A 27,675-nucleotide genomic window follows, 5' to 3' on the forward strand; every position below is an offset into this window, starting at 1 on the left:
AGAAGACCAAACTCACAATCAGCATTCCAAAAAAAGACGGGTGAATGCCTTTGCCCAGCTCTTTCTGTTGGATTGGCTATTCTCAGCTAGGGTTCCTTCAGAGGTTCCTAGAGGTTCCTTGAGCTTTGACTGTTTGACTTCCATCTTATGGTGCCTGCAAAGCTTTGGGGTCAGTGCCACCAAGAAGAGCCACCTGCATGAAGCCAGTCATATTTTTAGCTATCTGTAGGGGTTACAATCTGACCACTACTGTAAATTGGGCATTCTGACCACTGACCACCAATGTAAGGGGCATTCTTCCCACTGATCACAAATGTAAAGTGCATTCTTACCACTGGCCACCAATGTAAAGGGCATTTCTCCCACTGACGAGCAATGTAAGGAGCATTCTTATCACTGGCCACTGATGTAGAGAGCATTTTTACCACTGGCCCCCAATTTAAGGGGCAATGTTACTATTGGCCAATAATGTAAGGAGCATTCTTACCACTGGCCACCAATGGAGGGAGCATTCTTACCACTGACCACCAATGTAAGGAGCATTCTTACCACTGACCACCAATGTAAGGAGCATTTTCCCACTGACCACCAATGTAAGGAGCATTCTTCCCACTGACCACCAATGTAAGGAGCATACTTCCCACTGGCCTCCAATGTAAGGAACATTCTTACCACTGACCACCAATGTAAAGGGCATTCTTTCCACTGATCAACAATGTAAGGAGCATTCTTCCCACTGACCACCGATGTAAGGAACATTCTTACAACTGACCACCAGTGTAAAGGACACTCCTCCTACTGACCAGCAATGTAAGGAACATTCTTCCCACTTGCCACCAATGTAAGGGACATTCTTCCCACTGATCACCAATGTAAGGAACATTCTTCCCACTGATCACCAATGTAAGGAACATTCTTCTCACTGATCACCAATGTAAGGAACATTCTTCCCACTGATCACCAATGTAAGGAACATTCTTCCCACTGACCACCAATGTAAGGAACATTCTTCTTACTGATCACCAATGTAAGGAACATTCTTCCCACTGACCACCAATATAAGGAACATTCTTCCCACTGATCACCAATGTAAGGAACATTCTTCTCACTGATCACCAATGTAAGGAACATTCTTCCCACTGACCACCAATGTAAGGAACATTCTTCCCACTGACCCCCAATGTAAGGGACATTCTTCCCACTGATCACCAATGTAAGGAACATTCTTCCCACTGGTCACCAATGTAAGGAACATTCTTCCCACTGACCACCAATGTAAGGAACATTCTTCTCACTGATCACCAATGTAAGGAACATTCTTCCCACTGATCACCAATGTAAGGAACATTCTTCCAACTGATCACCAATGTAAGGAACATTCTTCCCACTGACCACCAATGTAAGGAACATTCTTCCCACTGACCACCAATGTAAGGAACATTCTTCTCACTGACCACCATGTAAAGGACACTCCTCCCATTGGCCAGCAATGTAAGGACAATGTTCCCACTGATGACCAATGAATTGGTTTTTAGCAAGGGTTACGTGAGACCTGAAAATTATTTCAAGGGTTCCACTAAGGTAAAAAGGTTGCGTAAGGCTGTGTTAGATCATTGAATCAGCTATTGATTAGCTGAACTGTTTTTTTTTGGCTTTGTTCTTTGCCTCACTGGATGGCTGTCACTATATATGTTTGGGCACCATAAATAAGAGCCTCCTTTACTGTTTAATCTCCATTTTCTACAGAATACTCATTGCTTTCATACCAATCATATAAAAAATCCTAAACTATAAATACTGTACGTTCAGTTCATCCAAATGAGATTTCCATTGCTACCTCCTTAAACCAATGTGTAGGGTTTTCCGGGCCCCATAGAAGTCACATGGTCTGCTGTGTCTGTGTTTAATCCTTTGCTTCCCAAAAGAAAGTCCCTTGTAGACAGACGATTCAACTCATCATGGCCCGTGACAACAGGTCGTCAGCCCCCCCTCCCACCCGGGGCCTCAGTTGCTGCAACAAAGCCCTGACCTCTCTATGTTACCTCTGACCACCTGCCTGGACACAGGTCACCCCCTGCTCTGACCCTGACAGTATCGCTTTACCTTTTCCTTAATTGCCACCCAGATAATGAGACTCGACACAAGCCAAATGTGATATTATGTAAACTGTATTATGTAACTCATAGAGAGAAACAAGAGTTCACATTGCCTGAATGAGGAGGAGAGAGTTCATTAAGGAGAAATTAGAAGGACGGATACTCATTGGAAATCCCCAAAGCCACCAACCATAGACCTGTGGATCAAAAAAGTAGAAGAAATCAAAAAAATGGAAGACCTTATCCATACCGCTCAAAACAGACATGAAAAGTTCTCCAATACGTGGCAGTTATGGAATATGTTCATATACTCTAGTGAAGGCCAGGCTCTGCGAGAAATTTCAATAGCTCACTAAACAACCACAAAGTAAATTAAATTACTGAAATCTGAACTCTAGATACAAGATAGATGAGATTATAGCTATACCTAAGCGACTCCTCCAACTACTCCATGATCGCGGGGAACATTCCCCCCCCCCCCACACCCCCCCTACCTTTCTCTTCCTACTTTCAATCTTTCTCTCTTCCTAATCTTAGGACTCTCGAGAAAAAAGGAAAAAGAAGGAAGGGAGTCCAGGGGATCGTACTAGCCTAACCCACTATACTATAGGAAATACGTAAAGTCTTATCCAAAGTGGAGTGGTGCCCGATATTAACGGGCACATCCCACAGTGACACCTTAGTAGCGCCGCACAATGAGTAAGAATGTTTGTTGACCAATACTGCAATTGAGCCCACTAAGATGCATACAATTACCTTTCAATAACAATGCTTATTGTATCATATGATTGTGTTATGCGCTATGTTTGATGATGTCTTACTGTATATTATGTCGGTCCATGTGGGCCCCCTTGCCTGTTATAAATAAAAAATTAAAAAAAAAAAAAGAAGGACGGATACTTTGTGATCATAGCCATTTGCTTATAGTGTCACTTCACCTAAAACTAGTGCAATCACTAACATCCCAAAGAACCTTTAACATGTTAAACAGTGGCGGCTGGTGTTCAATATTTTGGGGGTGTGGCAAACCAACGCCACCCCCAGCCCCCCCCCCTCCACAGGAGACGGACGGGAAGGCAGCGATCCCCCCCCTCCCCCATGGGAGACGGATGGGAATAGAGGCAGTTCTGAGGGCAAAAGGTGGTCCAACCCGGTACTAGCAAGGTGTACCTAATAAAGTGTCCGGTGAGGGTATGTGTCCATGTCCAGGCATTTATAGGAGTTTAGAGGCAGAAAAGAGAACTTGTGCATTCAAGAGAGGAACATTTTGGCTGAAAAACGCCAAAATGCACCTAAACCCATGTAAACACGCCTAAGCACTAGGTGCACTTAGCGCTTGAGCGTTTATTCATTTCAATGGCCAAAATAAATTGATATTCTGTCCAATGAAAGTAAAAAAAACACCCAAGTGCTTAATGTGCCTAATTGTATTGGCAAAAACGTGTTTTTTGAAGCTGCTTTTGTCCTGCAAGGAGAAGAGCGCTTAGAAGAGCCCCAGTGCGCATGAGGCCTTATGACAAAATATTTTTCGTATGCTTGCAAATAAAATTTACTTTGGATGGTGGAGGATCTGCCAGTCTCTCTGTGGCTGGCTTGGAAAATATGATATAGATTTAGTGTTGCTGTCTTTGGCTGCTGAAAAAAAAACATACTTTTGATCCTCAGGTGACACGCTGGGCACACCACAAACACGCTCCGCGGCAGTAAAACAAACCCGAGGCACGCGCGCTCAATCCATGGCGAACGGATGGGAGCTTTGTGACTTAGCTGGATTTATTGGCATTGTCTCCTCCTGCTTACCTAACTGAACTCATTATGTACTTTGGCATGGCTCTGCGATCCTGGCTTAGACTTCTACATGCAGGATGGTGCTGCTTGGCATGTCAAAGCTGGTATATGCCGATTAGTGAGCCGCCAGAAGGTAATTGATCAGCATTTGGATGATTGCCGAGGGTTCCTAGTCATAGGAAGCAATGATAACCGGCAGGAATGATGTGTGGTTGGACAGTTTATATCAGCCATTTTTAGCCAGTGATCCTTAGAGCTCCAGCATTCCTCCAGAGGTTGCTTGCGGTTCCTCAAGCTGTTGCTGATTGGCCTCCTGCATAGAGCATAGTTCCAGGGCCAACATCATTTGGCAAAGTAGGGGGCATGACAACGATGATCTGTTTAGCTATAACTAAGAGGTGCATATCCGCCACTCCTTTAGTGTCACTTACAACTCTACTTCCTCCTCTCCTCCTCCTTTGTCCGTCGGGGTCCCCCAAAGTTCTGTTCTTGGACCTCTCCTTTGCTCAATCTACACCTCCTCCATGGGTCACTTGATTGCCTCCCATGGCTTTCAATATCATATGTGGACGACACCCAAATTTACCTTTCCACCCCCCCAACTCACTCCATCTGTCTCCTCACGCATCACCAACTTACTAACAGATATATCAGCCTGGATGTCACACCACTTTTTCAAACTCAACCTATCCAAAACTGAGCTCATGATATGTCCTTCCTCACGTGCCACTTGCCCTGATTTCTCTTTCAAAATCAACGGCTGAACTATCATCCCGTCCCCCCATGCCAAGGTCCTCGTGTAATCCTGAACTCTGAACTTTCCTTTCGGCCCTACATTCAATCGCTGTCCAAAGCTTGCCGCCTCAACCTCCGCAACATCTCCAAGATACGTCCCTTCCTAACCAATGTCACCACAAAGGTTCTAATCCACTCCCTGGTCATCTCTCTCCTCGACTACTGCAACTCCTTCCTCATTGGCTTACCCCCACTTCAGTCCATCATGAACTCTGCTACCAGGCTCATCCACCTTACAAACCGCTCTGCGTCTGCTACCCCTCTCTGCCAATCCCTCCAATGGCTGCCACTCAACCAACAAATTAAATTCAAGATACTAACAGTAACTTACAAAGCCAGCCACAACCTGGCTCCCAGCTACATCTCTAACCTGGTCTCAAAATACTAACCAAATCGTCCTCTTCGCTCCTCCCAGGACCTCCTGCTCTCTAACTCCCTTGTCACCTCCTCCCATGCTTGCCTCTAGGACTTCTCCAGAGCCTCTCCCATCCTCTATAATGTTCTACCTCAATCTGTTTGACTATCTCCTACTTTGTCTACTTTCAGACAATCCCTGAAAATTCATCTCTTCAGAGAAGCCTATCTGGTCCCCACCTAACAACTGTACATTTATTTTTTCTCCATCAGCACACCCCCCACAGTTATTACCTCTTGTATGTCTTGACCCTAACTCTTAGATTGTAAGCTCTAACGAGCAGGGCCCTCTGTTTCCTACTGTATTAAAGTGTATTGTATTTGTACTGTCTACCCTCAAGTTGTAAAGCGCTGCGTAAACAGTTGGCACCATATTAATCCTGTATGATATTAATAATAAAATCAGCGGTACACACATAACAAAACACAGTCTAGTACAGGGATCTCCAAACTTTCTAAACAAAGGGTCAGTTTATTGTCCTCCAGACATTTGGGGGGGGCCAGACTATGGCCATTGGAAGTAGTAAAGGTCCCGATGTCAGTGGGAAAAAACAAAGCCTCATCTTTGGAGTCAGTGGGAGGAATTGTGCCCCATCGCTGGTGTCATTGAGAGGAGTTGTGCCCTATGGTTGGTGTCATTGAAAGGAATTGTGCCCTATCGTTGGTGTAATTGAGAGGAATTGTGCCCCATCGTTGGTGTCATTGAGAGGATTTGCACCCTATCGTTGGAGTCAGTGGGAGGATTTGTGCCCTATTGTTTGTGTAATTGAGAGGAATTGTGCCCCATCGTTGGTGTCATTGAGAGGATTTGCACCCTATCGTTGGAGTCAGTGGGAGGATTTGTGCCCTATTGTTTGTGTAATTGAGAGGAATTGTGCCCCATCGTTGGTGTCATTGAGAGGATTTGCGCCCCATCGTTGGTGTCATTGAGAGGAATTCTGCCCTATCGGTGTCATTGAGAGGAATTGTGCCCCATCGTTGGTGTCATTGAGAGGATTTGCGCCCCATCGTTGGTGTCATTGAGAGGAATTCTGCCCTATCGGTGTCATTGAGAGGAATTATGCCCTATCGTTGGTGTAATTGAGAGGAATTGTGCCCTATCAGTGTCATTGGGGGGAAACTATGCCCCATTGTTGGTATCAGTGGATGAAATAGTTCCCCAAGGGACAGAAAAAAGCAAAGCAAAGGGCCACATCTGGCCCCCGGCCGCAGTTTGGAGACCCCTGGTCTAGTATCTGTACAGCACAATTTAACCCTTTCATTCCCAGCCTGACTGTTCCCGGCCCGCCCCTTTTATTCATAGAACTACGGTTCTCCAATCATGATGGCGATTAGACAGCTCCCAATGGAACGGGTGTTCCCAATGGAGTTTAGAGGAACTTACCAAGTGTGCACTGCTCCAAACAACCCGTGGCGATATCCACATGAGTCGGGAATCGCAAGGGTGCCAGCCCAGTATGTAGCCGTGGTCAATATAGGGAATTCCTGAAGATGGCGGCACTCCAAAGTGAATAAAATGAAAACTTCTTTATCGAATGTATCCAAATAATAATAACAGGAAACACGCACTACCCCAGGACAGCCAGTAAACGCGTTTCACACATCAGTAATGAATAAGTACTTATGTGTGAAACGCGTTTACTGGCTGTCCTGGGATAGTGCGTGTTTCCTGTTATTATTATTTGGATACATTCGATAAAGAAGTTTTCATTTTATTCACTTTGTAGTGTCGTTATCTGCAGGATTTCTCTGTAGTTTCTCTGGAGTTTAGAAACCTGTGCATTTAGCGTATAAATGCGCATTAACACTAGGCGCGTTTAGGAGTGTTCCCGTGTTCCTACATTAATGCATTCTAATAGCCAAAATTGTGGCCAATAGAATGTATTAACACCAGACACCTGAACGTGCACAAATGCACATGAACACGCACGCAGGTGGTTGGCTGGTACATGCACGATCACATACATGTACGTGGTTGTCTTCTGGGTTTGGGGTGCGCATGCGCGCAAACCCCAGCTGACCAATGCTGTAATTCAGTGGTGACTGGTGCTCAATATTTTTTTTTGGGGTGCTAAAACGTCCGGGTCGGACTGGAAGGCTGCGATCCATGGCCTTACCTTCCAATGAAGAGGTGGTGCTGGATCCAGGGGAGGGCTGTTGCTGCCCCTCTGCCCGCTGCTCCTCGCTCCAGCTTGCCGAGGGAAGAGCTGAGGCCATTGCTTCTCCTCCCAGCCAAACAGGAAATGGGTCCCAAGACTCCCTGGCCAATCAGGTCTCAGAACCTGCTTTCTGATTGGCCAGGAGGAGAAACAGGAAGACATTAGCGAATATTAATTTGCTAATGTCACACAACTGGGTGGGCTCACTGCGCCCTGAGCCCACCCTTTTTTTAAGCCAATTAGAGCCTCAGGCTCTAATCACTAGCTTCTAAAAAAAAAAAAAAAAAAAAGAATCCATGCGTCCGGCGCACTGCATTTAGATTATGGGACCGGGACCATGGATTAGGGGGGCGGCGCCCCTGCGCCCCTTATGGATGGGTCGCCACTGCTGTGATTGGACACAGCATAAGTTCGGGCAGCTGATTTCAGCCAATGATTTCAGATGAGATCAGCTGATCGGCTGTGTCCAATCACACACATAGTTCTGTGTTTACAAAAACAAGAACTCTGTGTACTGGGAACAGCGATCTGGCTGTTTCTTCTCCCTGCAAAGCAGGGAGAAGAAACAGCCAGATTAGTAAAGTAAAAGCATCACACATTACACATCGTTAGGCACATAGTTAACCCCTTGATTGCCCCTAGATGTTAACTCTTTCCAGCCAGTGTTATTAGCACAGTGTCAGTGTACAGTTTTATCACTGATCACTGTATTAGTGTCACTAGCGATGTCAGTGTCATTTAGTGACCCTCCCAGCGAGGGTCTGTTAGCGCCAGATTGCCCGTCACCCTATCACAGTCCCACTATAAATCGCTGATCAACACCATTACAGTATAGCGTCTATAGCTGCGTACATTCCAGTATATATACCGTAGTTTGTGGCATTCCCACAAACCAATTAATATACAACTATTGGGATTTTTTTTTTACCAAAGACATGTAGCAGAATACATTTTGGCCTAAATGTATGAAGAATTTATTTTTTGGATATGTTTTATAACAGAAAGAAGGAAATATTTTCAGTCTTTTTTTGTTTACATAAAAAAAAATAAAAAACCCAGTGTTGATCAAATACCACCAAAAGAAAGCTCTATTTGTGTAAAAATTGTGTAAATTTGGGTACAATGTTGCATGACTGCGCAAATCCCAGTTAAAGTAGGGCAGTGCTGAATAAGAGGGTAAAATCTTCCGTAAGTCAAGTGGTAAACCCAATCGCTATTATATAATAATAATAATAAGTAGAAAAATAATCTTGGTAATAATATTAGACCACTTTCACATGGCTGATTTGTCAGCTGCGTCCAGGCTCAGACATCTGTCCCTGAATCGCAGATAATCACTCTGTGTGCGGCTATGTGCGATCAGCAGTGGCCCCTGTCAGCCCGCCGCCACTAGTGTAAAGGGTTTAATTTACTTTAATGGTTTTAATCGCATAACCCGGTCATTCCTGCAGCAAGTAGAATATATTGAGAAAAAATCCCCACATCTCTCCTGAGGAGATGTGGGAAAGAGGGGGCAGGGGGTGTATTTTTAAGTGCCAATAAATAAATAAATAAATAATCAAATATCACATATAGTAATATACATAAAAAGTCATAATTTGTATTTATACATTATACAACAATATTAACAAAATATGACCGTTCTGTGGATCAACGCATTTCGCCCAAGTAGGGAGGCTTCTTCAGGATCCAGCTAGCAACATTGGTAAGTCTAATAACTCATAAGATGGTCATGAAGTATATAATCAACATACCTGGCATGAGGGTATCCAGCAGTGATCATTAAAAGAAAAGTAGCAAAATAGAAAACGGGAGATCATACACATGTATACACCATCAGCTAGATCCCTCAGCCTATCATTTTTCCTTTATTAATTTGAGTTTCACTCTTTCTAAGTGGGATCAAGCTGATGGCGTATAAATGTGGATGACCTCCCGTTTTCTATCTCGCTACTTTCTTTTAATGAACACTGATATGACTTGGGACACATAATTCTGTGCCGGATACCCTCATTCCAGGCGTGTTGCTTATTTACTTCATGATCATCTTATGAGTTATTACATTTACCAATTTTGCTAACTGGATCCTGAAGAAGTCTCCTACTTGAACGAAACGCGTTGATCCATGATCCACAAACTTTTCAGCATTCATTGTTGCCCACAGAATGGTCATATTTTGTTATTATTGTTGTACTATATATCTATGATATCATATATGTTTTTAACTTTTGTATAAATAAAATGTTTGACTTTTTATGTATATTGCTTTATAGGATATTTGATTTTTTTGGGCACTTAAAAATCCCGTTTATGATTGTGGACAGAATCGCTCGATCCTGCCCACAATCCCAGTACGCTCAGGTGTGATGGGGGCCTTAGGGCTCATGCACACTGCAGCTCAAAGGAGCGGCTCCTACAGGCTTTTGAACTGTTATTTTTTTCTGCCTGGAGACTCCCCTCCATGTTACCCAATGTGTCCATGCACAAGCTTCTGAGCTTTTATTTCTGCCTATAAAAGCTTGAAGAAGGGTGTTCTTTTTTGGGCTCTTTCTCGTGTTTTTTATTGAGCTCTTTCAAGCTCTCTCAAGCTTTTTTGAGCATAAGTGTTTTTTTTTTCACAAACCATCTGAGATAGTATTTTCTTAACCACTGTATAAACAAAACAATAAGCTGGAACAAACGTTTTTGCACTTTTTTATGTGTTTTTGAGCTTTTTGAGCTCTTTTGAGCTCTTTGGGGCAGTAGCTCCTCTCAAAAATGTGAGTTGGGTGTTTTTTTTTTTTCATGAAGGGGCATATGCCTGAAAAAGCCTAAAAAAGCCCTAGTGTGCATGAACACATTGGCTAACATGGGGGGGGGGGGGGGATTTCTAGGCAGAAAAAAGGAGCTCAAAAGCCTGTAGGAGCCGCTTCTTTGAGTTCCTTTAAGCTGTAGTGTGCATGAGCCCTATGGCTTTTCCAGGCATATGCTCCTACAGGCAGAAAAAACCTCCCACCAATCTCACGTTTTTGAGAGGAGCTAGTGCCCCAAAGAGCTCAAAAAAGATCAAAAGCTTAAAAGAAGCTCAAAAACGCGCAAAAACATTTGTTCCAGCTTTTTGTTTTGTTTATACAGTGGTTAAGAAAATACTATCTAGGAGGGTTTGTGAGAAAAAAAACGCTTATGCTCAAAAAAGTTTAAAAGCTCAAATGAGCTTGAAGAAGCTCAATAAAAACGTGTACAAGAGCACAAAAACGCACAAGCTTCAAGCTGAAATAAAAGCTCAAATGCCTGTTAAAGCAGCTTTTTTTGTTGAGCTGTGGTGTGTTTAGGCCCCATTCACACCTGAGCGGATATCTTGAAGCTCAAAAACGCTGGAGGAGAAAAAAATCAATGATTCTCTATGGTGACGGTTCACATCTCCACTCCAAGTCACCTGAAGCCAAACGCCTAAAGCTCAAACAAATTCTGGAGCTTTTTTTGTTGCTAGAATTGGGTAGATTTGGGCATTTTTGTCATGTTTGTATTCCCAAATATAAATGAATGGAAATGCGCCAGTCGCACGTTTTTGCTCGCGTTTTTGCACAATTTTCTCAAATTACAAAAAGGAAAAAATAAAATTGTAAAAATATAGGAATAAATTAATGTACAATGAATATGAATATGGATACACAAATAACTAAAAATCATCATAAATAAGTAAAATAAATGAATAATATGTAATAATACATTAATAAATAATAATTAACCTCTAACCTTAAAAAATAATAAATACATTACTATTATTATTAATAATAATAATAATAATAATAATAATAATAAAATAACATTAAACACCCAGACTTGAAGAAAAAAAGACATTATTATTATTATTATTATTATTATTATTATTAATAACAATAATAATAATAATAACAATAATGGAGGATAGGATGTTTATTTATTTATTATTATTATTATTTTTTTTTTAAGGGATAAGGGTTAAAGTTAAAGGTTCATTTTTTATTTATTGTTACTTAGTAATAATTTATTGATTTTTTTTTATTTATGATTTTTTTTTATTTGTGTATTTATTTTCCATTTATTTATTTGTATAATAATAAATAAAATTAAATTAAAAATAAATGAAATAATAATAAATAACCCTAACCCCAACTCCTAATCTTAATAAAAGCTAATGGAAAAGCTAAAAGAGCTGAAATAGCTAACAACAAATAATGCAACAGTTTTCTTTATTGGCTATGAAAAAACCACCAAAGCCCAAAAACGCTGACTGCAAACGAGCAAAGTCGTGCAAAAATGTGCCAAAATCGCACATAAAAACGTGCAAAAAAAAAAAGCCGGAAAAGCGTTCAAAGATGCTACGCTCAGGTGTGAATGCAGCCTTAGTCTGTCCCTGAGCCTGATACTGGTAACATCGCTACATTGTACTATATTTTTATTACATTGTATTACATTGTATCACATTGTTTCATTGTTTCGATACATAACTGGGTCTCTACATTTCTTAGTATTAATTTTTTGAATTTTTTTTTAATTTATGATTTGTATTTATTTGTGTATTTATTTTCCATTTATTTATTCATTCATTTATTATTATTCATATAATAATAAATAAAATAAAATAAAAAATGAATAAAATAATAATAAATAACCCCAACTCTTAATCCTAACCCTAACCTAAACTGAACTGGAACCCCTTACCCTAATGAAAAAACATTATAATAAATGAATAATAATAAAAGAAGAAATAAAAGCTAATGAAAAAGCTAAAAAAAGCTGAAATACCTAACAACAAATGATGCAACAGATAACAGTTTTCTCTATTGGCTATTAAAAAAATGCCAAAGCCCAAAAAAGCTGCATGCAAATGAGCAAAGTCGCACAAAAACATAGCAAAATTGCACATAAAAAACACGCAAAAAAAAACAAACGCTGGAAAAACATTCAAAGACGCACTCAGGTGTGAATGCAGCCTTAGTCTGTCCCTGAGTCTTTTTTAAAAAATCCTGGCTTCATTGGGTGAATTACAATTGATATTTCCCTAAATACAAGCATCCGGTAGGCATTCCTTTTCAGTCTATCATCATGTTATATAAAGTATAATTTTATACAATATTTGATTATTACATTATAACAATGGATATTAGCATGCCTCCTTTTGACATTCCTTGTGATTTTATCTTTCAACAATTTTTCAAGCATAATCATTTATAAATATTGTTTCTCTTATAGTATACTTTACTTCATGTGACACTTCAAAAAAAATCTCCTGAGGAAGCTCACCTGAGCGAAACATGTAGAAAAGGAAGTGGTTGTACATGTAAAAATTGATATGGGATCCTTGTAAATGCTTATTGTAATTTTAAGAGTTGTTTATAATAAAATTTCTATTTTTCTAAAATGTATTGTTTATTTTCAAATCTTTGGTACCTTTAACCGATTGCTGACCAGCCGGCACAGTTATACTGCGGCAACATGGCTTGGCTGCGCAAATTGCCGTCATGTTACATCGGTAACATATTCGGCCACTAGGGGGCGCGTGCACGCCCCCTGCTCGCCCACGGAGCTGATGCGAGTGCCTGGCGGTCGCGATCACCGCCGGGCTCCCGCAATTGCTCGGGGCACACGAAAACCGTGATCTGTGTGTGTAAACACACAGTTTCCGGTTCTCTGAGGGGAGAACAGACAGATCGTCTGTTCATACAGAGTATAAACAGCGATCTGTCATCTCCCCCCTTCAGTTAGAACACACACTAGGGAACACATTAACCCCTTGATCGCCCCCTAGTGTTAACCCCTTCACTGCCAGTGACATTTTTACAGTAATCAATGCATTTTATAGCTCTGATTGCTGTAAAAATGCCAATGGTCCCAAAATATGTGTCAAAATTGTCCGACGTGTCCGTCATAATGTTGCAGTCCCAATAAAAATCGCAGATCGCCACCATTACTAGTAAAAAAAAAATATAATAATATAAAAGCCATAAAACTATCCCCTATTTTGTAGACGCTATAACTTTTGCGCAAACCAATCAATATATACGCTTATTGCAATTTTTTGTTACCAAAAATATGAAGAAGAATACATATCGGCCTAAAACTGAGGAAAAAAATATTTTTTTTCATATATTTTTGAGGGATATTTATTATAGCAAAAAGTAAAAAAAAAATGCGTTTTTTTTTTTTTTCAAAATTGTTGCCCTTTTTTGTTTATAGCTCAAAAAATAAAAACCGCAGATGTGATCAAATAACTCCAAAAGAAAGCTCTATTTGTGGGGAAAAAAAGGACGTCAATTTTGTTTGGGTGCAACATCGCACGACCGCGCAATTGTCAGTTAAAGTGATGCAGTGCTGAATCGCAAAAAGTGCTCTGGTCGGGAAGGGGGTAAAATCTTCCGGGGCTGAAGTGGTTAAAGTCCCACTCGCCTCTTTCTCTCTGTGTATATGGGATGTGGTACCTAATTCTGACCTCATGTCACCCAGCCTCTAAATGAATACCTGTCCCTGAGCCTGATGCTGGTAACATCGCTACATTGTACTCGATTTTTATTACATTGTATCACATTGTTTCATTGTTTCGATACATAACTGGGTCTCTACATTCCTGCAATGCACTATACTAACAACACATGTCTTATTACTGCACACAAACTATTATATAATAATAATAATAATAATAATGGAGGATAGGATGTTTAGCTATTTATTATTATTTTCTTTTTTTTTAAGGGATAAGGGTTAAAGTTAAGGGTTATTTTTTTATTTATTGTTACTTAGTATTAATTAATTCATTATTTTTTTTTTTTATTTATTCATTTATTTATTTGTGTATTTATTTTCCATTTATTTATTCATTTATTATTATTTGTATAATAATGAATAAAATTAAATTAAAAACAAATAAAATAATAATAAATAACCCTAACCCCAACTCCTAATCCTAACCTAAACTGAACTCGAACCCGTTACCCCAACGAGAAAACATTATAATAAATTAATAATAAAAAAGGAAGAAATAAAAGCTAATAGAAAAGCTAAAAAAGCAGAACTACCTAACAACAAATGATGCAACAGATAACAGTTTTCTCTATTGGCTATAAAAAAAACACCAAAGCCCAAAAACGCTGCATGCAAACAAGCAAATTCGCGCAAAAAACGTGCCAAAATCGCACATAAAAACACACAGAAAAAAAAACACTCCGGAAAAGCGTTCAAAGACGCTACGCTCAGGTGTGAATGCAGTCTTATGCCCCGTACACACGGTCAGATTTTCCAATGGAAAATGTGTGATAGGACCTTGTTGTCGGAAATTCCGACCGTGTGTGAGCTCCATCACACATTTTCCATCGGATTTTCCGACACACAAAGTTTGAGAGCAGGATATAAAATTTTCCGACAACAAAATCCGTTGTGGGAAATTCCGATCATGTGTACACAAATCCGACGGACAAAGTGCCACTCATGCTCAGAATAAATAAAGAGATGAAAGCTATTGGCCACTGCCCCGTTTATAGTCCCGACGTACGTGTTTTACGTCACCGCGTTCAGAACGATCAGATTTTCCGACAACTTTGTGTGACCGTGTGTATGCAAGACAAGTTTGAGCCAACATCCGTCGGAAAAAATCCTAGGATTTTGTTGTCGGAATATCCGAACAAAGTCCGACCGTGTGTACGGGGCATTAGTCTGTCCCTGTGCCTGATGCTGGTAATGTCGCTACATTGTACTAGATTTTTATTACATTGTATCACATTGTTTCATTGAATCGATACATAACTGGGTCTCTACATTTCTTAGTATTCATTTATTGAATTTTTTTTAATTTATGATTTTTATTTATTTGTGTATTTATTTTCCATTTATTGTTATTTGTATAATAATAAATAAAATAAAATTAAAAATAAATAAAATAATAATAAATAACCCTAACCCCAACTCCTAATTCTATCTCTAACCTAAACTGAACTCAAACCCGTTACCCTAACGAAAAAACATTATAATAAATTAATAATAATAAAATAGTCTGTCCCTGAGCCTGATGCTGGTAACATCGCTACATTGTACTCGATTTTTATTACATTGTATCACATTGTTTCATTGTTTCGATACATAACTGGGTCTCTACATTCCTGCAATGCACTATACACACAACACACGTCTTATTACTGCACACAAACTATTATGACACCGACTCATAGAAGATAAATCACCGCCATCCATTATATTGGAGTATATAAAGTGACTTTGGTGAGTTTACGAGCCTCTCTGTCGGCTTGCTGTTGACTTATTCGCTAATCCTCCCCACAAAGGCCCCAATGACTCTCCACTTACACTTCACACTATTCACATCTGTTACAAAAAAAAAAAAAGTTCATTGCCTGGAGATTGAAAAGGGATTTGTAAGACAAAGTGATTGTAGATGACACCGACCATAAACTTCAACTTTTCTTCATACTGTTTACCGGCGGTGCCTGTTACGTCTTTTGTTGCATGGAGCTTAGTGAAGGATCAGCTGACGCTTCATAGTTTAATCATTATATATATATATATAGATACGGTACGGTGTACTGTTAGGTTTATCTGAGTGCAAATTTAAAGAACAATGTTGCAACGCTAGATGATGAATTAGGGGGATTTCTGCCTTTATTTCGGCCTTTGAGGCCCCCCTTCACACTGTACCCTTCCATTGAGATACATTATGGTATTCCACGCTTAAAGTGGACCTCCGAAAATGAAGATTTGCTTTGCTATAGGGAGCATTTAGAAACGCGGATCGTGCCTACCTGTCCGGGATTCACCCTGGACAAGTCCGGGTTTTGAATCATGTGTCCGGGTTTTAGGTGGACTGAAACCCGGACACATTATTCAGGCCGGGCTGTGGCTCCCCAAGTAACCAGGATAGTCACACACAAATCTGTTTCCATCCGGGTGCTGTAGGCGGCTGTCTGGGGGCAGGTTCAGCATCACTGGAGGGAGGGGGGGCAAGGCGATAATGTCAGCAAAAGCAATTTGGCCACACCCATTACACCACCGCATTACTACTCTCCCTGGGGGGGGGGGGGGGGGCTCCCAAAGGTGTCCCAGGCCAGTAAAGTGTTCGGGTTTGGCTTGAAGAAAAGGTGGCAACCCTAATTGTGCCTAAGCAGTTCTCTGAAAATTACACCTTCTGTCTGGAATTCCTGATTTGTAATGGTGCCTAGGCAGTCCTGTCCTGTAGCCTCATAGCTGTATACCTGCAGTGTGAGATCATCTAAGGCACTGCTGCCTCTGATGTCTAGTCTTACCAGATTTGGCATTACATTTGGTGGTATCACTGTTCTGCAGTGTGATTTTCTAAGGTAGGGATCTCCAAACTTTCTAAACAAAGGGCCAGTTTACTGTCCTTAAGACCTTAGAGGGGCCAGAGTGTAACCAGTGGGAGTAAAACAATTACATAGGACCTATTGCCAATAACAGGAGGAATAGTGTTTGGTATCAGTGGAAGGAATAGTGCCCCATCATTGGTATCAGTGGAAGGAATTTGTTCCCCATCATTGGTGTCAGTGGGAAGAATAGTTCCCATTGTTAGTATCAGTGGGGGTAATAGTGCCCCATCAATGGTATCAGTAGGAGGAATAGAGCCCCATAGTTGGTATCAGTGGGAGGAATAGTACCCCATCATGTGTATCGGTGGGATAAGTAGTGACTGATCATTAGTGTCAGTGGGACAAATTATGCCCCATTGTTAGTATCAGTGGAAAAAATGGTGCCCTATCATTGGTGTCAGTGTGAGGAATAGTGCCCCATCATTGGTATCAGTGGGAGAAATAGTGTCCCATAATCTGTATCAGTGGGAGGAATAGTGCCCCATAATTGGTATCAGTGGGAGGAATAGTGCCCCATCATTGGTATCCGTGGGAGGAATAGTGCCCCATAATTGGTATCAGTGGGAGGAATAGTGCCCCATCATTGGTATCCGTGGGAGGAATAGTGCCCCATCATCTGTATCAGTGGCAGGAATAATGCCCCATCATTGGTATCTGTTGGAAAAATGATGCCCTACTGTTGGTGTCAGTGGGAAGAATAGTGCCTCATCATTGTCACATGACCAATTATTTTGTCACCATTGAAGATTTTTGCACTTTGTGTCATTAAGTGAACACTTATCTGTTTTGTGACATTTGATTTTTTACTTTAGAGCTGGTAACTTATATGGGTGGAAAGGAGCACTTAGCACAATCATAAGTGTTGTTTTATATATTTATTAATATTATTCATATTATTATTATTATTATTATTATTATTATATGGTGTTTGATACACAATTCCAGTGGATAATATAATTATTGGTGGTGATTGGCCAATCAAACACCCAGCACTGCATTTTTGGTAGAAGAGGGAGGAGTCACATGATCCCGCATTCCGGGAAGTACCGGAGATTTCACTTCCACAGATGAAAGTTGAGTCCAAGCCGGTGTGTGTATTGCGACTGATTCTTGGTCCAGTTCTGTGCAGTAAACCAGTGTGGGACTTTCTCTAATAAAGACCGCTCACTGCTGCTCTCTCTTCTTGTGCAGGGTGACTGGTCTTGTTGCTGCCCTCTTGTGGGCAGAGCCTGCTGGGCCCCTCCCACAACTTTGCACAGGCTATGCACAGCAGTGATGTCACTGCTAATTTTACAAGGTAATATCTGGGTTTGCCAAGGCATGTGGTGCACACAAATCAAATCCTTTATGGAATATATTTCAAAGAAAGTTTTCATGCCCAGAGCTCAGCTTTATGTGAAGCTGTTGGTTTGCCATGTGTGGGCCTGGATGGGGCTATGTAGGGCTGGATTCACACCTATGGCATTTTTAGTGCTTTTTGCATTTTGCAGATTTGCACTACAGAACGTGTTCCATGGGAAACCATGTTAAATGGACTGTAGTGCAAATCTGCAAAATGCAAAAAGCACTAAAAATGCCATAGATGTGAATCCAGCCTAAGGGCCCTTGTCTTCTCCTGGACCAGCTGCAGGTATGGGGTTGTGACCATGCATGGTGTTATTTGTGGTCACTTGTGACTGCTGGGTCTGCTTGTGCTCCTTTCTGGAGTTTATGTTTGCTGGTGACGAGTCCCTTTGTCACTTCCAGAGAACAACTGGATCAGTAATGAGCCTTTCATTCCCTGAAGATTTCATTCATTCGGTAGTGGACGTTTAGGTTCAAAGTAAATGTTTTTGACTGGATTTGGGCTTTAAGGCCTGATTCACACCTATGCAGGTTGCAGTTTGCATGTTTCAGGTGCATTTTGCATTTTCTGCTTTTGGCAATAATTATAGGTGTCGTTACCATGATGACCTATATATTTTGGATGTTTTGATTACATTTTTCATTAAAACATTTTTGTGCAGCAATCCCTTTTTGTTGTTTCCTATAATATAAGCCTTTGGGAGGGCTTGATTGCTTGCACTTGTTACTTTGACCGACATCCACCTCACCACCTATATATACTGTGTGTACACTCACACTCTTATAAAAAAAAATGTAAAATTTTTTTTAAAATGTATTAAAACACAGACAGAAGGGCAGACGTTGGTGTTAGTATGATAGTGGATGGTGTCAGTAGTTTTTTATTTTTATTATTTTTTTATTTTTCACAATTTTTTTTTTACAATATATTTCTTTGTCAGTAGAGCAGTGGATGGTGTCAGTAGGGCAGTGGATGGTGTCAGTAGAGCAGTGGACAGTGTCAGTAGAGCAGTGGATGGTGTCAGTAGAGCAGTGGTTGGTGTCAGTAGAGCAGTGGATGGTGTCAGTAGAGCAGTGGATGGTGTCAGTAGAGCAGTGGACAACGTCAGTAGAGCAGTGGACAGTGTCAGTAGGGCAGTGGATGGTGTCAGTAGGGCAGTGGACGGTGTCAGTAGGGCAGTGGACGGTGTCAGTAGAGCAGTGGACGGTGTCGGTAGGGCAGTGGACGGTGTCGGTAGGGCAGTGGACGGTGTCGGTAGGGCAGTGGACGATGTCAGTAGGGCAGTGGACGGTGTCAGTAGGGCAGTGGACGGTGTCAGTAGGGCAATGGACGGTGTCAGTAGGGCAGTGGATGGTGTCAGTAGGGCAGTGGATGGTGTCAGTAGAGCAGTGGATGGTGTCAGTAGGGCAGAGATCGGTGTCAGTAGGGCAGAGATCGGTGTCAGTGGGCAGTGGACGGTGTCAGTAGGGCAGTGGATGGTGTCAGTAGAGTAGTGGACTCTGTCATCAGGGCAGTGGACGGTGTCAGTATTTTTTTTTATTTATTATTTTTATTTTATTTTATTTTTTTTACAATTTCATTTTATATATATATATATATATATATATATATATATATATATATATATATATATATATATATATATATATATTTTTTTTTTTACTTTCTAAATTTTTTTTAGGGGGGGTTTGGTGAAATATCAGGGATCTAAACAGACTCCTTGATGTCTCACTTTTGAGACAGAGAAATGGAATGAGGATACAGATTCCCCAGTCCCTTTCTCTGCAGTCTCAGCTGCACTGGACAGGGAATGAATGGGAAGTGCTCTGTGCTGAGCCGCTACCTGTTCATTCACAAACTGAAGCATAGGAAACATAGTTTACTGTTCTTCAGTTATGAATGGACACAGTGAGTGTTCGATACTGACCCTTAGCTATGTTCATTCAGAAAAGGAAGGGACCAGTAAATTACATATTTACTGGCCCCTACCTTGCTCCCCATCCTGAAACTTCCCCCGCAGCAGCTGGCAGGGGAAAAGGGAAGTCAGCAGGGGGAGGGGGGGTGGGGCACAATCTGCACTGCATGGGTTGATTAGGGTGTGTCCAGGCACAGCACACACATACCCCGTGCACATGCCTATGGCCCTGACCAACACCGGGACTGCTTTTTTTTGGCACAGAGTTTAGTTGGTTTTGGCGTTGGTCCTGACACAAAGGGGTCATCTCATTTTGGTGAGGAGGAAGTAAACATGGATTTCAAGGATCATCATTCTAAAGACAAAACTTTTCTTTTTTGGTTCGGGTGGAGTAGGGAAGGGTTATTTGTTGCCTGTGTCCAGTTTGGGAAATTTCCCTTCACTTCCTGTCCTGAATCTCTACAAAGAATGGAGAAATCCTTTTAGACGGTTGTCATTGGGGATAGGGAGAGAACTGGACCGTGTTCGGTTTGAGCCAACCAACCTCCAACTTACCGCTGGACCCCATTAGATTATTGTCTAGATGGGCCAAATCTTTTTTTTGTTGGCAATTTTCAAGGCTAATAAGCCAGCTATTGTTGAAAAGAGAGCATGAGGAGCTGGGCACTGCCATGGGGTACATGTACCAATGCAGAATACCGTGCATTGGGGAGGGTCTTTTCACACGGCTAAAAGAGCAACATTAAAAACACAAACCATTTAGATAACATCCTCAGGGAATGCCTTAAAGCTGCATGGCATTACAGAACAATAAGACGAAGTCCTTTAAAAATGGCAGTGAACTTTGAAAAAAAAAAGAGGTTGGGGTTTACATAATTCCTGAATCTGCACATGCGCTGTGCCCATTATGAGGGGTTCCCACCATCCCTGTGCTGAGTTCCCGGGTCTGTACATCTGCTGGGCCTATTATGAGGGGTTAATTTTGTTTAATGAAAAATCTTACAAACAACAACTTATATACAATAAAAACATAATAAATAAATAAATAAAACATATTTACAAAATAATTGAATATGATAATACAAAACAAGAAAGAACATTATAAATGGTACAAACCAAATTGCGCACAACACAATCCCTATGGGAGAGCCAGACTAAGGAACATCACCGTCACCATGTATGTAGTCTTTTGTCAAAAATATATTTGATCTTGAAAATCTAGGGGAGTGAATCAAGAATACAAAGAAAAGCCGCACACCCCGAGATCAACAGGCAGCAGCTACAGAGTCCTGATATTCCTCCACGCCCTTATCCAGGCCTCCTGCTGCCACCTGCCTTTCTCAAGACCCCGAATCTTCCCAACCTCACCCAGAATGTCCCAGAGTGTCCTGCACCACCACTTCGACAGGGAGGATTTTACACTGTAAGGATACCTGACACCGTGCACTCCACGTGAAATAACGGACTACTAGACTAACTAAAAAAAGTGTTTCCAAATCATAATCCCGATGAGTCTGGAATGCCCCATACACCCACTCTGCATAACTCATATGGGGGAGGAAGGGTATACTCAGAGCCCTCCCCACCCTCTTGTACACCTCTATATTAAAAGGGCACTGAAGTAGAAAGTGATCCATGGACTCCACCACTCCTCCACACTCCACTCTCAGGCAGCCCCGATCACTCATGGAAAGAAACTTCAAGTTGCCCTTCACATATAGTTTTCCATGAAAGGCAAGCCAAGCCTGATCCCTAAACTTCATTGGGATTCTCTCCAAATTAATCAATCGCAAACCCACCCCCAATGAGTGGTTATGAGGGGTTCCCACCATCCCTGTGCTGAGTTCCCGGGTCTGTACACCTGCTATGCCCATTATGAGGGGTTCCCACCATCCCTGTGCTGAGTTCCCGGGTCTGTACACCTGCTGTGCCCATTATGAGGGGTTCCCACCATCCCTGTGTTGAGTTCCCGGGTCTGTACACCTGCTGGGCCCATTATGAGTGGTTCCAACCATCCCTGTGATGAGTTCCCGGGTCTGTACACCTGCTATGCCCATTATGAGGGGTTCCCACCATCCCTGTGCTGAGTTCCCAGGTCTGTACACCTGCTATGCCCATTATGAGGGGTTCCCACCATCCCTGTGTTGATTTCCCGGGTCTGTACACCTGCTGTGCCCATTATGAGGGGTTCCCACCATCCCTGTGCTGAGTTCTCGGGTCTGTACACCTGATAAGCCCATTATGAGGGGTTCCCACCATCCCTGTGTTGAGTTCCTGGGTCTGTACACCCGCTGTGCCCATTATGAGTGGTTCCCACCATCCCTGTGCTGAGTTCCCGGGTCTGTACACCTGCTGGGCCCATTATGAGGGGTTTGCTCATAATGTTTTTTTTTAAACTTGGAATAATGAATGATGAGAATATATATATACTGTATATTGTATTATGGATTATATATGGGGGTGTCACAGTGAACGTGCCCTACACCTAAATGTCATTGGCCAGGATGGAGTCCATGCTGGCTCTCCTGCCATAACAAGGAGCTGAGAGCGGGGGATGGGAGGACCGGGCTATGAACAGCTGGAAGCAGCAAGTCAGGTCGGGTCAGAGCAGTCTGGAGAAGCATGGAAATGTCTTCAATTATACAGCAAGCTGCGGCCTGTACAATCAAATCAATTTGTTCTCTTCATGACTGAAACTCCACTCTGCAGAATCGCAGAGATTTGTTCATAAATGTGACTCATCAGTCATGTCAGCCATTCTCCTGGAATTCCCGGCTCTGCTCCTGCACACCTGTTTTGGCTGCCCTCCTATGTGTGTCCTTGACCACCTTGGTCTATTCTTGCCCTCATATTTGTGTCTGTGACCACCATGATGTGTTTCAGATCCCTCTCTTACAATCTTCATAATAAAAAATAAAGTAAAGCTCCAAAAGGAATGGTGGGAACCCCTCATAATGGGCACAGCAGGTGTACAGACCCAGGAACTCAGTACAAGGATGGTGGGAACCCTTCATAATGGGCACAGCAGGTGTACAGACCCAGGAACTCAGTACAGGCATGGTGGGAACCCCTCATAATGGGCACAGCGGGTGTACAGACCCAGGAACTCAGCACAGGGATGGTGGGAACCCCTCATAATGGGCACAACAGGTGTACAGACCCGGGAACTCAGCACAGGGATGGTGGGACCCCCTCATAATGGGCACAGCGGGTGTACAGACCCGGGAACTCAGCACAGGGATGGTGGGAACCCCTTTCTGATCACTGTATTCTATCTGTGACTCTGAATGCCCCAGACATGCCACCTAGGGGGAGGGGTATCTGAAGATTGAATTAGGCCCTCCTGGAAGATGAGAGAGTAAGACAATCCTTTGAGGATTTTTTTCAAGCACAGGTAACGATCCTAGACTTTTGCAACAGCAAGTCAGAATGGTGGGAGCTTGTTAAACAGCGGACTGTTGGGCTTTTCAAGGCCATAGGAAGAAAGAAGCAGCAAGATAAGTATATCACCTACCAACGTTTGCGGAGGAAACTTGACCGCCTTGTTTCGAATGGAGGAGATTCTGGGGTGATCTCTGAGGTGAAGCTCCTCCTTAGGAGACATCAATATGACCTCTTTTGTTCAGGAGAGGGATTACGGGAAATACCATTCGCCTGACCCTTACCAGAACTGTAAACAGAGCGTAGCAATTAAGACGGTCAATGGCCTGAGGGACAGTACGGGCTCTCTGACGAAGTCTAGGTCAGGGATCCTGGAGGTTGTCAGGTCATACTATGCTGATATCCTGGGAGGAAGGAACCTTGATCGGACAAGGATGTTGTTTTTTTTTTACTCTACACCAGGACTGGAAAGTAATGTTCCTTTGATGAATTTGACAGATGAAATCACTGCAGATGAGGTAATCCAGGCTATTGATAAACTAGCCATCAAGAAAACGCCAGGGCCAGATGGTCTGACAGCCGAGTTCTATAAATGTTTTAAGATGATCCTGGCTCCCTACCTTGCGGAGGTTTTTAATGGCTGTTTGAATGAGGGTTCTCTCCCTCCCTCCATGAGGCAATCTGCAGTGATCCTTCTGTCAAAGGGTAAAGATCCTTCGATGATTGGGAATTGGCACCCCATTAGCCTTCTTAATGTCGATAGAAAGATACTGGCAAAGATTTTCTTCTGGCGATTATCACCAGTTGCAGGCAGTTTGTTATCCCGCCACCAGCACTGTTTGGTCCAAGGTAGAAGCACTTTCTCAGCGGTGTTAGCTGTCCGGGAGGCCTTGGAGCGTTGTAGGGCTTCTGGTTGGGGTAAATTTTTGCTGAAATTGGATCAGGCTAAGGCCTTTGATCGGGTTAATCATGAGTATTTGTGGCTCCTTCTTGACAAATATGGCCTGGAGGGGGGTTTCATTGATTGGCTCAAGATTTTGTACAAAGAGGCTGAAAGCTTTCCTCTGGTTAATGGTTGGGTCGGGCAGCCCTTTGCCGTCGGCTCGGGTGTGCGTCAGGGGTGTCCATTGAGTCCTCTGCTATATGTGTTTGCAATTGACCCCTTCATTAGAAGGCCTAGAGAGTGGACCGTTGTGTGGGGTACCTTTGGGCATCGTTGGTGAGCCTCCTTTGAAGGTTGTGGCCTATGCTGATGATGTTTCTGTTTTTATCTCTGGGACTGGGGAGGCACAGGAGGTGGTCTCAGTGATAGGGCAGTATGCAGAGGCATCAGGTTCAAAGGTCAACCAGGACAAGTGTGAAGCTTTCTGGATGGGTGTGGAAGGTGAGAGCTTTGTTCTCCCGGATGACTTCCCGGAGCCCCAACAAAAAATTCGAGTTCTAGGCATTGAATTCGGCCCAGGTGACTATAGTCATGCAAATTGGGTGAACAGGCTGGAGAATGCCGATGCCAAGGTGTCAAGCTGGAAAGGTTCCTTGAGGGAAAAGGTTGATCTGACCGAGACTTACCTGATTCCGATTTTTCTGTATGTCAGTTTTGTTTGCATTTTGCCAGTTTCTCTCTATACCAGGGTCTATAGTTGTTTCTTCCAGCTGTTATGGGGGAACAAAATCAACCTCATCATAAAGAATGTGACTTACCTTCCTAGGAGGGAGGGTGGTCTAGGGATGGTCAACCCTGTAGTCTTTTTCTCTCTGATGTTTGTGAAGTACAATCTTGGTAACATGTTGGCAGAGAGACCGCCTGGGTGGGTTGGTATTTTCCAGTCCTGGTTTAGGACCTTTCTGCGAGACTGGGAGGATGGTGGGCCAGTGAAAAGCCTGAGGGTCAAGCATGAACAGCTCCCGACTTATGTTGCCCCGTGTTTGAAAATGCTTCGGCAGTGGCAAGTAACAGCAGGAGAAGTCAGATCTCTTCCAAGGAAACTTCTTGAGAAGCGGATCATGAGCTCTGCTTTTTGCGAGCCACTGGCCTTGAGGGATTGCCCAAGCCTGGTTTTGGGGGTGGGTTTGCGATTGATTAATTTGGAGAGAATCCCAATGAAGTTTAGGGATCAGGCTTGGCTTGCCTTTCATGGAAAACTATATGTGAAGGGCAACTTGAAGTTTCTTTCCATGAGTGATCGGGGCTGCCCGAGAGTGTAGTGTGGAGGAGTGGTGGAGTCCATGAATCACTTTCTACTTCAATGCCCTTTTAATATAGAGGTGTACAAGAGGGTTGGGAGGTCTCTGAGTATACCCTTCCTCCCCCATATGAGTTATGCAGAGTGGGTGTATGGGGCATTCCAGACTCGTCGGGATTATGATTTGGAAACACTTTTTTTAGTTAGTCTAGTAGTCCGTTATTTCACGTGGAGTGCACGGTGTCAGTGCACGGTGTCAGGTATCCTTACGGAGTAAAATCCTCCCTGTCGAAGTGGTGGTGCAGGACATTCTGGGTGAGGTTGGGAAGATTCGGGGTCTTGAGAAAGGTAGGTGGCAGGAGGAGGCCTGGATAAGGGCGTGGAGGAATATCAGGACTCTGTAGCTGCTGCCTGTTGATCTCGGAGTGTGCGGCTTTTCTTTGTATTCTTGATTCACTCCCTCAGATTTTCAAGATCAAATCTATTTTTGATAAAAGGCTACATGCATGGTGACGGTGATGTTCCTTAGTCTGGCTCTCCCGTAGGGATTGTGTTGTGCGCATTTTGGTTTGTACCATTTATAATGTTCTTGTTTTGTATTATCATATTCAATTATTTTGTAAATATGTTTTATTTATTTATTATGGTTTTATTGTATATAAGTTGCTGTTTGTAAGATTTTTCAATAAACAAAATTAACCCCTCATAATGAGCACAGCAGGTGTACAGACCCGGGAACTCAGCACAGGGATGGTGGGAACCCCTCATAATGGGCACAGCGGGTGTACAGACCTGGGAACTCAGCACAGGGATGGTGGGAACTCCTCATAATGGGCACAGCGGGTGTACAGACCTGGGAACTCAGCACAGGGATGGTGGGAACTCCTCATAATGGGCACAGCGGGTGTACAGACCTGGGAACTCAGCACAGGGATGGTGGGAACTCCTCATAATGGGCACAGCGGGTGTACAGACCTGGGAACTCAGCACAGGGATGGTGGGATCCCCTCGTATTGCGCACAGCAGGTGTACAGACCCAGGAGAACATGCCACACTTCGCTCCAGAAAAAGTAGTGGAGCAGCACATTCAGGTGAATGGGCTGCCCAATACGTGCTGATCGTTAACACATAGAAGCTTATTATCCACAAGTCAGAAGGTATCTCCAACACACTTCGGGGATCACAAATCCCACTTCAACAGGGTCCCCAAAACGCATTGACTATACCTTTTGACCCCTCGTTGTGGATAATAAATGCTTACTGGAATTAGCTGTGATTTGTAGCGCTGTCATCCTTTATATATAAGCATTAGGTCTTGTTCACACTAGCGGTTGGGGGACAGTAACACCCTGCAGTTGAGCCATGTATATTTTCTTACTTGTTGAGAATCAAACAGTTCATAGATTAGGATTGGTGAATTTCTGAGCTGTGTAATTCTCTGTAAACCAACCAGAATGTTGGAAAGATAGAGACTAGTAAATTGTTCTTCTTCCTGACTGGATCGCCACTGAGGCTATAGGTGATTAATTATCCAATCCTCTCTTCCAGGTCGTTAGCCGTTGGCCCGCAATACTCTTCTCTGGGGACGCAGCCGATCCCGTGTGGCACCATCCCGGGGCTGGTAGCGAAGCAGATGCGCTTTTGTCGGAATTACATGGAGATAATGCCCAGCGTGGCGGAGGGGGTGAAGATTGGCATACAGGAATGCCAGCACCAGTTCCGCGGCAGGAGGTGGAATTGTACGACGGTGAACGACAACCTGGCCATCTTTGGACCCGTCTTAGATAAAGGTCGGTGTCCATTTGGGACTCATAGTGAAAAGTTGACAAAGAGAAATTGTTTTACAATGCTTGAGGTATAAGCTCTATTCATAGTGTAAGGCAATAGTCTCCAAAGTGCGGCCCGAGGGCTGAATGTGGACTTTTTCCAGCCCTTGGGGCATTATTCCCCCCACTGACACCAATGATGGGGCACTATTCTTCCCACTGACACCAATGATGGGGCACTATTCCCCCACTGACACCAATGATGGGTCATTATTCTTCTCACTGACACCAATGATGGGGCACTATTCCTCCCACTGACACCATGAATGGGGCACTATTCCTCCCACTGACACCAATGATGGGGCACTATTCTTCCCACTGACACCATGAATGGGGCACTATTCCTCCCACTGACACCAATGATGGGGCACCATTCTTCCCACTGACACCATGAATGGGGCACTATTCCTCCAACTGATACCAATG

General features: G+C 42.8%; 1 protein-coding gene across 1 annotated transcript in view; it reads left to right on the forward strand.

Annotated features, from left to right (window-relative positions):
* The window catches only part of WNT3A (Wnt family member 3A), a 133,317-nt gene that overhangs the window by 76,004 nt on the left and 29,638 nt on the right, over positions 1–27,675 (forward strand). Inside the window, exon 2 of the mRNA XM_073629450.1 lies at positions 26,972–27,213. Within this exon, the coding sequence (XP_073485551.1) occupies positions 26,972–27,213 (242 nt within the window). The remainder of the gene's footprint in view (positions 1–26,971; positions 27,214–27,675) is intronic.

Source organism: Aquarana catesbeiana, linkage group LG05 (genome assembly GCF_042186555.1).
Source record: "Aquarana catesbeiana isolate 2022-GZ linkage group LG05, ASM4218655v1, whole genome shotgun sequence".
In the NCBI taxonomy this organism is placed as follows: domain Eukaryota; kingdom Metazoa; phylum Chordata; class Amphibia; order Anura; family Ranidae; genus Aquarana; species Aquarana catesbeiana.